The sequence below is a fragment of the Giraffa tippelskirchi genome, chromosome 10 (genome assembly GCF_054371585.1).
Source record: "Giraffa tippelskirchi isolate mGirTip1 chromosome 10, T2T-mGirTip1v1.2.pri, whole genome shotgun sequence".
NCBI lineage: Eukaryota > Metazoa > Chordata > Mammalia > Artiodactyla > Giraffidae > Giraffa > Giraffa tippelskirchi.
This window is the reverse complement of record NC_137284.1, coordinates 74,508,085-74,523,431: the sequence shown is the minus strand read 5'-3', so window position 1 is coordinate 74,523,431 and position 15,347 is coordinate 74,508,085. Positions and strand designations below refer to the sequence as shown.

The following is a 15,347-nucleotide window of genomic DNA, read 5'->3' as shown; positions in this document are numbered from 1 at the left end:
GGTCATGGTGGAGAGTTCTGACAAAATGTGGTCCACTGGAGAAGGGAATGGCAAACCACCTCAGTATTCTTGCCTTGAGAACCCCATGAACAGTATGAAAAGGCTGTTCAGTATATGTTCAGTATCTAGGCTGAATATATCTCTCAGCCTAGATAATTTACAAATGGTGACAGAAAAAAAAATTTGTAAATATTTTTAAGACTCCAGATGAAGAGGGTGACATAGGAGATTCCTGAATTTTCCTCCTTCCATGGATGCACTGCTGAACATATAGCTACAGACAGAGCAATTCCCTTGAAAGAAACTAGCTGAGTGACTCCTACATACTGAGACAATGAGAAAATACCCACATCAACATGAGTGGGAAAAGCTTAGGTATACTTTTGCCAGGAAACCTCAACTCACAGCCACTTCTTGAGGAGTGAAGGGGTTTGGATTACAAATCCAGCACCCCAATGCTTAAGGCCCCCACCATAAAAATGGCTCCCAAAACACTTGGCTCTGAAAGCTAACAGGGCTTGGGTTCTTGAGTCCCACAAGACCATAGCAAACAAAGAAGCAATTGTGAGTATGTGAGCACTTAACTCTATAGCTATCCCCTCAGGGATCAGTGCAGAGGGAGCACGCAAAAACTAGAAATCATTTATAAGAAAACAGTGTAAAATTCAAAAATATATGGTTATTTAAAAACATACTGCTGAATAATCAATACATCAAAGAATAAATCAAAAGAAATTTAGAAAAAATATCTTGAGATAAATGAGAATGGTAACACAAAATACCAAAACTTATGGCATGCAGCAAAAGCAGGTCTAAGAGAGAAGTTTATGATGATAAATGCTTATATTAAGAAAAAAGAATGGTTTCAACTAAACAACATAAATTTAACCTCAAAAAACTAACAAGTAAAGAATGAACTAAGGCTCAAATGGTAGAAAGAAGGAAATAAAAAAGATCAAAGTGGAAATAAATATAAAAGAGATTGAAAAGACAATAGAAAAAATCAATAAAACTAAGCTGGATTTATGAAAAGATAAACAAAATTGATAAACTTTTAACTAGACTAAGTAAAAAAGAGAAAAGCCTCAATTAATAAAATCAGAAATGAATAAGGAGATATTACAACACAAAATGTACAAGTACAAAGGAACATAAGATACTACTATAAACAATTATATGCCAACAAGTTAAATTGCTTAGAAAAAAACATAACTTTCTAGAAACAAAAAACACATCAAGATAATGAAGACACAGAGAAATCTTAACAAATTATCAGTAAGGAGACTGAATCTATCATCAAAATCTCCCAACAAAGAAAAGTTCAGAATCAGATGGCTTCACTGGTGAACTATATCAGAGAGGAAGTAATACCAATCTTTCTCAAATTCATCCAAAAACTTGAAGAGAAGGGAAGCTGTCCAAACTCATTTCTGGAGGTCAGCATTTCCCTGAACTGTGGTGTTGGAGAAGACTCTTGAGAGTCCCTTGGACTGCAAGGAGATCAAACCAGTCAATCCTAAAGGAGATCATTCCTGAATATTCATTGGAAGGAATCCAATGAGTTACATGAATTCACTCAAAGGACTGATGCTGAAGCTGAAACTCCAATACTTTGGCCACCTGATGTGAAGAACTGACTCATTGGAAAAGACCCTGATGCTGGGAAAGATTGAGGGCAGGAGGAGAAGGGGATGACATAAGATGAGATGGTTGGATGGCATCCCTGACTTGATGGACAGGAGTTTGAGCAATCTCCAGGAGTTGGTGATAGACAGGGAAGCCTGGTGTGCTGCAGTCCATAGGGTTGCAAAGTGTCAGACATGACTGAGCGACTGAACCAAACTGAATTTTCCTGATACCAAAATCAGTAAAGAACACTAAAGAAAAGAAATTACAGGCCAATACCCTTGATGAACATCAAGGTTCAAAATGCAAAACCCTCAATAAAATATAAACAAACTGAATTCAACAGTACATTAACAGGAGTTATGCCACGATCATGTGGGATATATTCCACAGATGCAAAGGTAGTTCAACATCTGCAAATGAAGAAATGCAGTAAGCCACATCAACAAAATGAAGGATAAAGATTATGCAATCATCTTAATAGATCCAGACAAAGAATATGACAAAATTCAATATCCTTTCATGAAAAAAACTTTCAATAAATTTGGGATAGAAGGTTTGTTGTTGTTTAGTCACTAAGTCATGTCCTACTCTTTTTGTGACCCCATGGACTACAGCCTGCCAGGCTCCTCTGTCTATGGAGCCTCCCAGGCAAGAATACTGGAGTGTGTGATCATTTTCTTCTTCAGGGGATCTTCCTGACCCACAGATCGAACCCACATCTCTTGCATTGCAGGCAGATTATTTACCTCTGAGAAGGAAAGCACCTTAACATAATTAAGTCCCATAGATGAGAATATATGGACTTCCTGGGTAGCTCAAACGGTAGAGAATCTGCCCATGATGCGAGAGGCCTGGGTTTGGGAAGATCCCCTGGAGAAGGGCATGGAAACCCACTCCAGTATTCTTGCTTGGAAAATTCCATGGACAGAGGAATCTAGCAGGCTATAGTCCATGGACTCACAAAGAAGCAGACAGCATTGAGTGACTAACACTTTCACTTTCATGGGAAACTCACAGCTAACATCACACTCAATGATGAAAAGCTAAAAACTTTTCCTCTTAGATCAGAAACAAGCTTAGGATGCCCAATACTGCCAAAATGTTATTCAACATAGTATTATGAGTACTGTCTAAAGCAATTAGATAAGAAAAAGAACGAAGCAACCGAGTCAGAAACGAACTGTTACTATTTGCAGATGACATGATATATATAGAAAATCCTATATATGCCACCAAAAAAACCGTTAAAATAAATGAATTCAACAAAGTTGTAGGATACAAAATCAACACAGAAAAATCAATCATGATTCTACATAAAAAATTAAAACAAAATCCAATATACAACAGCATCAAAACCAATCTGCTGCTGCTGCTAAGTCACTTCAGTCATGTCTGACTCTGTGCGACCCCATAGATGGCAGCCCACCAGGCTCCCCCGTCCCTGGGATTCTCCAGGCAAGAACACTGGAGTGGGTTGCCATTTCCTTCTCTGATGCATGAAAGTGAAAAGGGAAAGTGAAGTCGCTCAGTCGTGTCCGACTCTTAGCGACCCCATGGACGGCAGCATACCAGGCTCCTCCATCCATGGGATTTTCCAGGCAAGAGTACTGGAGTGGGTTGTCATTGCCTTCTCCCCGAAAACAATCTACTTAGGAATAAATGTATCCAAAGAAGTGAAAGACCTATACACAAAAATCTTTAAGACACTGATAAAAGAAACTGAAGACAAATAAATGGAAAGATATCCTAGGTTCATGGATCAGAAAGATTAGTATAATTAAAATGTCCATAACATCCAAGTGAGCTATAGATTCAATGTAATACCTATCAAAGGGCATTTTTCACAGCAACAGAAAAAAAAATCCTAAAATTGAAATAAAACCATAAAAGAATGCCAAATAGCCAATATAATCTTGAGACAGAAGAATAATGTCAGAGTTATCACACTTCCTAATTTCAAGTTATATTACAAGCAATTAACACAAGTTATATTACAAGTCATGGTATTGGCATTAAAAGCAGACATACAAGTTAACAGATAGAAGAGAGATCCCAGAAATAAACTCATGCATACACAATTAATCTTCAGCAAAGTAACCAGGAATACTCAATGGAGAATAATCTCTTCAATAAATGGTACTGGTCAAACCGGATAGCCATCTGTAAAAGAATGAAACTGCATCCCTATCTTAAACATAAAAATCAATTCAAAATTGATTAAATATTTAAATGCAAGACTTGGAATCATAAAACCCTTGGAAAAAAACACAGGGGGTAAGCTCCTTGACATCGCTATTGGCAATGGTTATTTGGATTGAGAACAAAAGTGAAAACAAAATGTAAAAACAGGTGGGACTACATGAAACTAAAAAGCTTCTGCACAATAAAGATAATCATCAATAAAATGACAAGGCAACTCATGGAATGGGAATAAATATTTACAAATCATATACCCAATAAGCAATCAGTATCCAAAATATACAAGGGATTCATACAACTCACTAGCAAAACACACAAAACCAAATGCCACAATTCAAATTGGGCAAAGGATCTGAATATGTATTTTCTAAAGACAAACAGATGGCCAATACATACATGAAAAGGTGTTCAACATCAATAATCATCAGGAAAATGCAAATCAAACCATAATGAGATATCACCTCACATACTGCTAGGATGTGTATTATCAAAAAGAGAAGAGAGAAATGCTGGTGAGGTGCTGGGAAAAGGAAACCCTTGTGTGTTCTTGGTAGGAAAGTAAACTAGTACAGTCACTAAGGAAAACAGTAGGAGGTCCCTCAAGAAACTAAAAATAGACCTATCACATCACTCAGGAATCTTACTTCTGGGTAAATATTCAAAGGAAATGAAATCACTATTTCATTATCTCAAAGAGACATCTGAACCCCGAAATTTATCACATCACTATTCACAATAGTCAAGGTCTGGAAACAGTGCAAGCATTTCCCACTTACAGGTGAATGGATGAAGAAAATGTAATACACACACACAGCAACACACACACACACACACACACACACACACACACACAACAGATTATGCAATCTTAAAATAAAGGGAATCCTGTCTTTTGTGACATTATGGATGAACACAGAAGGTATTATGCCAAGCGAAATAAGCTAAACAAGAAAGAAAATAAAACTTACTAGAACCAAAAACAAGCAAGTAAAATAGCTGAACTCACAGAATCATAGGGTAGAATGGTTGTTGCCAGAAGCTGGGGGTTGGGGTGGAGTAGGGAAAGCTTCGTAAAAATTTTTAAACTTTTAGTAATAAGATTAATAAGGCTTGAAGATCTAACGTATATAACAGTGAATATAACTGCTAATATTCTATTGTATAATTAAAATTTCTGAGAGAGTAGAACTTAAGTATTTTCATCCAAAAAAAGTAACTATGTGGGGTGATTAATGTATTAAATTAACCCAAGGAGGAAAATCATTTAACAGTGTCTGCACATAACAAATAATTACACCATATATGTTAGATATATGAATTATAATTTTGTATTCCAATTATACTTTAAAAAGCTGAAAAAATATTTCTAAAAAGTTTCCCTCCCTGAACTAACATAATCCTACAGAAAATATTGAAAACTTTTCTTTGAGTTAATTCTTTCTCAGTGTTTCAGTGCTCATTAGCTGAGTCAAGATACAGACCATTTCCTCCTATGGGTTATTTTTACTTATTTACTGAGCTCTACCAGTAACTTGATCGAGGGATGTACTGTATGGATTCTATAACTGGGCAAAAGTTACAGCATAGAACAGGAGGACACGTAAACTTTTCTTATCTACAGCTTGCCTTCTTCTTGTAAATTGTAAGAGCAACATTGTGTTTTTTGAGTATGTCCGATGTTAAGAAAGATAAAACATATGCATGCATACATTCCTGGTCCTTTAACCCCTGCTCTTTTGTACTTTTAGTTTTTTACCTCATTTCCTAGAAGGGCATTTACACAGGCTTCTGATGCATCGCAGATGGCTGTGAGATCATGTCCTCCTTCTAGAGCCAACACCACATGTCCATCAGCCAGTGTCATCAACTGCTTCGTCAAATGACCAAAGCCTACCATAATGCAAACAGAACATTTCAAAGCATAAATTAAAAGTCAACTGACCACTAGAATCTAATATTGATTGAGCATTTATTGTGTGTATGTCCTTTCTCAGTACTTCCCACGTACTAACTCATTTAATACAATAATTTGATAAAAGAGGATGCAAAATCCAAGATCCGGCAGCTAAGAAGAATCACAGTTAACATTTGCATCAGTCACATGTGCAGTCTTCACTGTGCACATTACTGCCTTTCACAATACATTCTGTGTGCACCTGGATGAAAAGTGTTCGGCTAATATTAATAAGGTATGCAACTCCGTTTGCTTAATATTTGTTTCTTCTTTCCATCATTTGCCTTTATTATAAAAGGAAGAAGTTTCCCATGTATCACCTCAAATTACATACCTATCACATTAGATTTTACAGGCATTCTTTTTACTATGAAATAGCTGATGAATACAAAAATTAATATCTATTTATGACATAACAAACAAGTGGTCACTCACCTCCCAATTTAAGGAAAATACTTTTGAAGCCCCCTGCATGCAAATCTCTAATAACATAACTCCTCCTCACTGTGGGTAATCAGGACCCTGAGATGGTGTTTATGACTCCTTTGCTTTTCATTGTTTAACCTGCTTATTCTGGAACTTTATAAAAATGGTTTTATACTTTTGCAACTTGCTCTTTTCACACATTGTGTTAGTTCATTTCTGTCGATACATGGAACAACAGTTTTATGCTCTCTAGTAGGCCATTTAATGAATATAAAATAGTTTATTTACCCACTCTCCTGTTGACAAATATTTATGTTTTTCTGTTATTAAAAGAAAAATGCCCCCATGTGACTTTCCTGGTGGTCCCGTTGTTAGGACTCTGTGATTTCTCCACCATGGGCCTCCGATGGATCCCTGATTAGAAGAACAAGGATCCCACAAGCGACCAACAAAAGCCAATAAGAGCATCCTTATTCCAGCCTTCTGGTGCACACATGCAAGTGTGGAGTAAAACTGCTATGACTTACAACCTGCTAAATAAAACCAGATCACTTCCAAAGGACTGTGATCAAGCCCCACTGTGAGAAGCAGTGTGTATCAGAATTCCAGTTCAGTTTCATCCTTGCCAACATTTGGTGGGATGGGCCATACATGTGGGTGGCAAAGAATGGCATCTTACTGTGGTTTCATTCAGAATAAGGAGAGACCTTTCTATTTCTACTCTGAATTGAGTTTTTATTATAAACAGATGTTGAATTTAATTATTTTACTACACCAAATGAGATGGTTTTTCTCCTATAATTTCATAGTGTTGTGAGTTACATTAATATTTCAAATATTTAGCCATCACTGAATTTATGGAATAAAGTAAGTTTGGTTATGATATATTATCATTCTTATACACACTGAATTTATTTATTTGTTTATTTATTTATTATTATGGGAGAGATGGTCTATTATGGAATTAGATGTTGCACAATTCTGGGGGGAGTTGAGGGAGAAGAGGTCCAGAGGCACCAGAGAAAAGTACCTGGTCCAGGTGGACAAATTTGATGCTTAGGTGAAATCAATGGTTATACACACTGAATTTATTTGACTAATGCTTTGTTTAGGATTTTTTCACTATGTTTATAAAAGAGGTTAATCAATAAATTTCTATTCTTTTACTGACTATGTTGAATTTTATTATGGCTGGACCTTCTTTTTCTATTATTTGACCCTAGAATGTTGGGTAGAAATCTTCTGCAAACCATTTGACTCTTCTGTTTTCTTTGAGGAAGACATTTATCTATTGAGAATTTTCTTAGGGATTAAGGGACTATTCTTGCTTTAAATATCTTCCCAAGTTACATTTTCCCAGAAATTTGTATCTTTTGTGTTCAAATTTATTCAATAAAGTTGTTTATTACCTTATCATCATATTTTGGAACCCTAATGAGATGTAGTCATTGTTAGTACAGCCTCAACATCTCTGAAGTTTTCTTTCATTTATTTTCTGTCTCTTTCTGTCCTACATTATGTGTACTTTTGTTGCAGATCTACCTTCCAGGCTTTTTCATTCCAGATGTATCTAATCTGCTATTTATACTTTCATCGATATTTTCATTTCAGTGATTCTGTTGTTCAATCCTAGGTGTTCTGTTTGGTTATATTTCATAACTTCTTAGTCACTTTAAACTTTCAAATTTTTATTTCTTTAGACATAATTATTTTATAGTCTGTATCTGCTATTTGAAGTCTTTATCGCTTAGTTTTACTATTTTTGTTTCTGCTGATTCAGCCTCATGATATCTTAATTTTCCTTAGCTTTTTTTTTTTGAGTTCATATTCATCAGAACTTTATATGTGAGAAAGCTTGGAGAACTGATTTGAATATGACATTTACCTTTGAAACCCAAGATGAGTGGGATTTGGTTTGCTTCTGCTGGATGGCTGAAACATTACCAAGCAGGATAAATTTTAAATCCTGACCGAAGGGCTGTTTTTCAAAACGTACAGATAATGTAAATATGGATCCCAAAGCTTGATTACAAGCTTGTCATAGAAAAGACTTTTTTTTTCCTTTTCATTCCCTTTGAAATTCTCTGTATTGACAGTTATAGCTAAGATCAATCTGTTGTTTTGTTCAGCAGTGTGTCCTTTTCTCCTATTTATCCTTTTCTTTAAGTTGGCTCTTTGACATTCCTTTCTTTATTCTGCTCTCCAATCAAAACCCTTTCCTTTGGAGACCAAAGGTTTTGACTCCCTTTTTGAGAATGCAGGAGTCTATTAATGTTCAAGCTTTTGCCAACTGGATACTTTAGGATGGCCCAGGGTGGCCAACAGCTACAGTATTTTCTTGCTTTTCTTCCTCTTTTTGGAAGTCCTCCATAAATTTAAAAGAGTAGTTTTCATATTTACATGTAGGAGTATTTCAGAATATGTAGTCTCTCATATTGCCAAATGTAAATCTCTTGTTCAATGTCTAAAAAATAACATTTCACCAATGTGCCCAATTTTAGGAACAATTGAAAAAAAAAGAATAAAAATATTTAAAATCATGTGTTCAACATTGTTTAATTTGCTTTAAGAACTTCCAGGGAACAAAAATTTAGTTTTCAAATCAATTATATTTTAAAAATATAATTAATAGACATTTTGCTACAGGGTAACATCTGGGCTCTGCTCACAGATCCTCAAATGCTCAGTGACTCACAAGTTCCTGAATCAACTTGTTGGAAACAAGTGGCCAAGATTTCAGAGCAGGAAGACCCTGAACTCACCTTGTCCCCTGGGCACACTGAAATTACAACTATTACAGAGCACCTATTGAGGAGAAACACTAGAAGGGTATCAGAGATCTTCTACAACTAAAGACATAAAGAAGGAACCACAACGAGATGGGTAGGAAGAGTAAAGATTTGGAATAGTCAAGAACCATATTCCAGGGTGGGGACCACAAACACAAGGATAATCACAATTACCGAGTTTCTCCCCAAGGAATGAGGGGTCTGAGGCCTACTACAAGCTCCCCAGTCTGGGTGTCCTACACTGGGAAGCCAAGATCCTAGAAGTTTGGCTTTGAAGGCCAGTGGGGCTTACTCTCAGGAGGGCCAAAGGGCGATGGGAAGTAGACCCCAGTCTTAAGGCACACACAAAATCTTACATAATTCAGGACCCAGGGCAGAAGTCATAAGTTGAAAGGAGCCTATGTCAGACCCACCTTCTGATTCTAGAGTAACAAAAGGGGGGAAAAAAAACCTACAAACAAGAATACTCTCCCCAGCAAGTCTTTCATTCAGATTTGATGGAGAAATCAAAAGCTTTACAGACAAGCATAAGCTAAAAGAGTTCAGCATAACCAAAAAAGCTTTATAAGAAATGTTAAAAGGACTTCTCTATGTGAAAAAGAAAAGGCCATTAAAAAAAATACATTTGAATCGGTTCTACTGAGATGGATGAAACTGGAGCCCATTATACAGAGTGAAGTAAGCCAGAAAGAAAAACAACAATACAGTATACTAATGCATATATATGGAATTTGAAAGATGGTAACGATAAACCTATATGCGAGACAGAATAAGAGACACAGATGCATGGAACAATTTTATGGACTCTGAGGGAGAAGGTGAGGGTGGGACGTTCTGGGAGAATAGCATTGAAACATGTATATTATCATATGTGAAACAGAACACCATTCCATGTTCGATGCATGTGACAAGGGCTCAGGGCCGGGGCAATGGGATGATCCAGAAGGATGGGATGGGGAGGGAGGTGGGTGGGGGGTCCGGGAAGGGGAACACATGTAAACCCATGGCTGATTCATGTCAATGTATGGCAAAAACTATTACAATATTGTAAAGTAATTAGCCCCCAACTAAAATAAATAAATTTATGAAAGAAAAAAAAAAAAAAAAAAAGAAAAGGCCATTACTAGAAATATGAAAATTACAAAAGGAAAAATTTCATTGGTAAAGGCATATATATACAAAAGGTAGTAAATTAGCCACATATAAAGCTAGTAGGAAGGTTTAAAGATCAAGGGAGTGAAATCCACAATAAGTACTACTTATCCACAATAAGTAGTTAAGGGACACACAAAACAAAAAGATGTAAAATGCTATGTCAAAGACAGTAAATGTGGGAAATGAAGTTAAAATTCAGGGTTGTTGAAAAGGATTTGAACTTAAGAGATCAGCGACTTAATAATATTTATGTATGTCCGTGTGCTCAGTTGCTCAGTCCTGTCTGCCTCTTTGCGAACCTATGGACTGCAGCCTACCAGGCTCCTCTGTCCACTGGCTTTTCCAGGAAAGAATGAGTGGGTTGCCATTTCCTACTCTAGGGGATCTTCCTGATGCAAGGACTGAACCCACTGTCTCCTGCATCAGCAGACAGATTATTTACCACTGAGCCACCTGGGAAAGCCCCCATATTTATATTTAAATCACTATATATATACCTCATGGTAACCACAAACCAAAAATCTATACTAGATACACACACAGAAGAGAGAAAGGAACTCAAACATAATTCTAAAGATAGCTGTTTGCCTTTAAAAGACACATGAAAACCCAACACACTCAACAGATAAATATAGAAAAAGATATCATTTGTGGTTATGAGAGGCGGGGTTTGAGGGGAAGGGGAATTACATGAAAGCAGTCAAAAGGTGCATACTTACAGTTACAAGATAAATAAGTACTAGGGAAATAATGTACAGCATCATAAATCTGACTAACACTGCTGTGTGTCACATATGAAAGTTACTAAGAGAGTAAATCCTAAGAGTTCTCAACAGAAGGAAAATACTTTTTCTATTTCTTTAATTCTGTACCTGTATGAGATGATGGGTGTTCACTAAACTTTATGTGATAATCATTTCATGATTTATGTAAGTCAATTTATTATTCTATATACTTATTTTGGGGGGCATTTTTATGTTTACAGAAAATTTAAGCAGAAAGCACAGAGAGGTCCAATACACCACCCCACCTCCTTGCTGTGGTTTCCCCTATTAACAACATTCTGCATTAGTGTGGTGCATTTGTTATAGTTGATAAGCCAATACTGATAACTTACATTACTGTTTACAAAATTTCATGACCAGGCTTTACTCTTTTTGTATAACTCTAGGGGCTCTGACAGATGCATAGTGTCATGTATCCACCACTACAACATCATACAGAATGCTTCAAGGCCCAAAAAATCTCCTGTGTTCCACCTATCATACCTCCTCTCTGCCCTGCAACCCCTTATCTTTCTTGTTTCTACAGTTTTGCTAGTCATTTTTTCAATGTTTACATTAATTCAAATTTTTAGTTTCTTTTATTAACCATTCTAAAGTACAAAAGAATATATTTCATTCTCCCTCATTTAATACTTATAATATTTATAATATCAATATTTCTATATTCATGAAAACTTAAAACAATTACCTTGAATATGGAAATGCATGGTCTGCAAGCCTGCCTAGGTTGTTTTCAAGCCTGACCTTGTTCCTCTCTTAAATATTATGGTTTTTGTGTGAAAACGAAGTAAGTTTTCACAATAGAGTTGGCAGAACCAAATCAAAGTCTATAAAACTGTCAAGCAATAAGACCCCCAAACCAAACTAAGTTGCTTCCATTTTGGAATAATGAAATAATATCTTCTTAATCCTTGGAAATGCATTGAAATATTCATTCAATAAACTAGCGCTGTCCAGAATTTCAGCTTTGGAATAGCACTTGAGGTTAAGTGTGAATAAGATAAATTTATTATGATAGAAGTCAAAATATTCACTTTATAATGATTGTATGTTTCTAAATACTTGGCAAAACTATTCTAAAAAGATTTAAAATTAGATGAAAACTGTTTCCAAGCATTACTGCGTTCAAGCATTATTTTCCACACCTATGGGTCTCATGATGATACCAAGAAAAATCTTTCCCACAGGCCACTTAAGAATGAGGCTGACCACATTAAACTCCACCTTTTTATCCAACTGCTATGAAAAGAGCAGTAAGCTTACAGAAAATGTGTAATGCAAAGTTCTGATCCCTAATGCTTAGAAATATTCTTGGTCTAAGTCAAGGCACATAGTAAGTAATTCCATTCTGGAAGAAATATTCATAAAACTCACAGACAAATATTTCTGCTCACCATATTGTTAAATATTCTGAACAGCTTTTCCTGTAACATAAGCCGTGGCCACAGTGATAACTTTAAAATATATAATAATAAATCAAGCAGGTATGCCAAATCTTTCATACTGAAGGTTCCTAACAATTGAGAATTCAATTATCTAAAGTCACTGCTGAGCAGATCAAATCACATGGATTTTGAAAAGGAAGGGGGGAGGGAGAAGGAGAAAATCCCAAATCTGATTTAAGTTCACTCTTTTCCTTTGAGAATAAAAAAAAAAGTCCCATAAAATACCAAATTTAGATGGGATAGTAAAAAGTGGACGGAAAGAATGGAATGAAGCTAATCTTTGATCTCTATCCAAATTCCTCTTTCTTTTACCTACAGGGTTTATTTCCATTCACATGTTACCCATGTGATCTCTGGAGCCACAGATTGAGGCTGCTGAACTTTGAGTTATCCTTGCACAAAACATTCAAGTGGAGTACAGAAATAAAATTTCTGAGTCCTACGCTCTCTCTTCTCATCAAAGTAAGGAATTTAAGAACAATGTTTTATTTCTGTTAACCTGAGTTCTACTGTGTCCATTGTAGAGGGATCTGAAAAGCTAAATGTGGCTACCAGTGTCAAGGTATTATTCTTCCGGATATGTGAAAAAGAAGATTCAATGATGTGTGTGGTTATGTGATTAAAGAGTTATAGAACATAATTTTAATGGGCGTAATTACAAGTTACATTTGATAGCTTTTACTTCTAGGGCACAAAAGCTCATCCTACCGGTCACAGCAAACTGAATTTGCACAGTTGAAAAATTACAGGAGAGCACAGTGCCATGAAGGTTGTCCTCAAGGAGGTACGAGTGTCCTGAGTGTGAGGGCTCATGGGAAAGAAGCAATTAAGCAAGAAAGTCAGTTTGTATAATGCATGCTGAGCTGAAGCAGCCACAGATATGATATGGGGATGGAACTAGGCACTCAGGGAGGAGGCTAGGGTAGCAAGACGGATAGGGTCAGGTCAGTACTAGAACTGTTATGTAGTTAACGAAAAATCCTAACATGATGCTGTGAAAGTGCTGCACTCAATATGCCAGCAAATTTGGAAAACTCAGCAGTGGCCACAGGACTGGAAAAGTTCAGTTTTCATTCAACTCCCAAAGAAAGGCAATGCCAAAGAATGCTCAAACTACTGCACAATTGCACTCATTTCACAAGCTAGCAAAGTAATACTGAAAATTCTCCAAGCGAGGCTTCAACAGTGAACTCCCAGATGTTGAAACTAGATTTAGAAAAGGCAAAGGAATCAGAGATCAAATTGCCAAAATCCGTTGGATCATAGAAAAAGCAAGAGAATTCCAGAAAAACATCTACTTCTGCTTTATTGACTACGCTAAAGCCTTTGACTGTGTGGATCACAACAAACTGGAAAATTCTTAAAGAAATGCGAATACCAGACCGCCTTACCTGCCTCCTGACAAACCTGAATACAGGTCAAGAAGCAACAGTTAGAACCAGACTTGGAAAACAGACTGGCTCCAAATCGGGAAAGGAGTACGTCAAGGCTGTATATTGTTACCCAGCTTATTTAACTTATATGCAGAGTACAACATGTGAAATGCTGGGCTGGATGAAGCAGAAGCTGGAATCAAGATTGCTGGGAGAAATATCAATAACCTCAGATATGCAGATGACACCACTCTTACGGCAGAAAGCGAAGAGGAACTAAAGTCTCTTGAAGTAAATGAGGAGAGTGAAAAAGCTGGCTTAAAACTCAACATTCAAAAAACTAAGATCATGGCATCTGGTCCCATCACTTCATGGCAAATAGATGGATAAACAATGAAAACAGTGATGAACTTTATTTTCTTGGGCTCCAAAATCACTGCAGATGGTGACTGCCGCCATGAAATTGAAAGATGTTTGCTCTTTGGAAGAAAAGCTATGAGAAACCGAGACAGCATATTAAAAAGCAGAGACATTACTTTGCCAACCAAGGCCTGTCTAGTAAAAGCTATGGTTTTGTCCAGTAATCATATATGGACATGAGAGCTGGACCATAAAGAAGGCTGAGAGCCTAAGAATTGATGTTTTTGAAATGTGGTTTTGGAGAAGACTCTTGAGAGAGTCCCTTGGACTGCAAGGAGATCAAACCAGTCAATCCTAAAGGAAATCAATCCTGAATATTCATTCCAAGGACTGATGCTGAAGCTCCAATACTTTGGCCACCTGATGCGAAGATCTGACTCATTAGGAAAGACCATGATGCTGGGAAAGATATAAGGCAGGAGGAGAAGGGGATGACAGAGGATGAGATGGTTGGATGGTATCACTAACTCAATGGACATGAATTTGAGCCAGTCCCGGGAGATAAGAGGACAGGGAAGCTCGGCATGCTGCAGTCCATGGGGTTGCAAAGAGTAGAACACGACTGAGCAACTGTTTATTTATGACTGAAAATCAGCCTCAGAAGTTGGCCCTATTGTGTGCACTGACTATGACAAAATACCGTAAGAAATTTTTTTTTAAAGTGAACGTTGTTACCTTAAGCTCTTTTGAGGAAATCTTCTAGAATGGGGTGCTAACATAGTACTACTACCACAGTACTACTGCTACTACACTAAAGAATACCACACATAGCCTGGCTGCTCCAAAAAGTATTACATTAAATTAATATAAGCAAATAAGCATCATTGTAGACATTAGAAGGAAGGTACATCGTAGAAAAAGAAAAAAACTTCTCTGTTTTTGAGACTAAACAAACACATGAAACTGGTAACTACCAAGACTGAGATGCCACTGAGGAAGAGAATTGGAAGGACATCTTCAGTTAGAAATCTTCTGCTCAGTTCCACGGATTCACTGGAAGCAAACTTTTGTTGCTTCTGAAAAGAATATTAAATAAGTTGCAAATATGGTAGTGATTCAAATGATCGGTTTCACTTTGATTTCCTGAAATTCTGTGGCGGTGTATTTCTGCTTAAGAAGTCAAATTGTGACAGCATTTTTTCTAAGTTTGGGAAACTGTTTGAAATGAGAAG

General features: G+C 36.6%; 1 protein-coding gene across 6 annotated transcripts in view; it reads right to left on the bottom strand.

Annotated features, from left to right (window-relative positions):
- The window catches only part of HDAC9 (histone deacetylase 9), a 788,642-nt gene that overhangs the window by 69,361 nt on the left and 703,934 nt on the right, over positions 1-15,347 (bottom strand). For all 6 annotated transcript variants that reach the window (XM_081537682.1, XM_081537684.1, XM_081537687.1 and 3 more), the window contains one exon: positions 5,585-5,718. In XM_081537682.1, the coding sequence (XP_081393808.1) occupies positions 5,585-5,718 (134 nt within the window). The remainder of the gene's footprint in view (positions 1-5,584; positions 5,719-15,347) is intronic.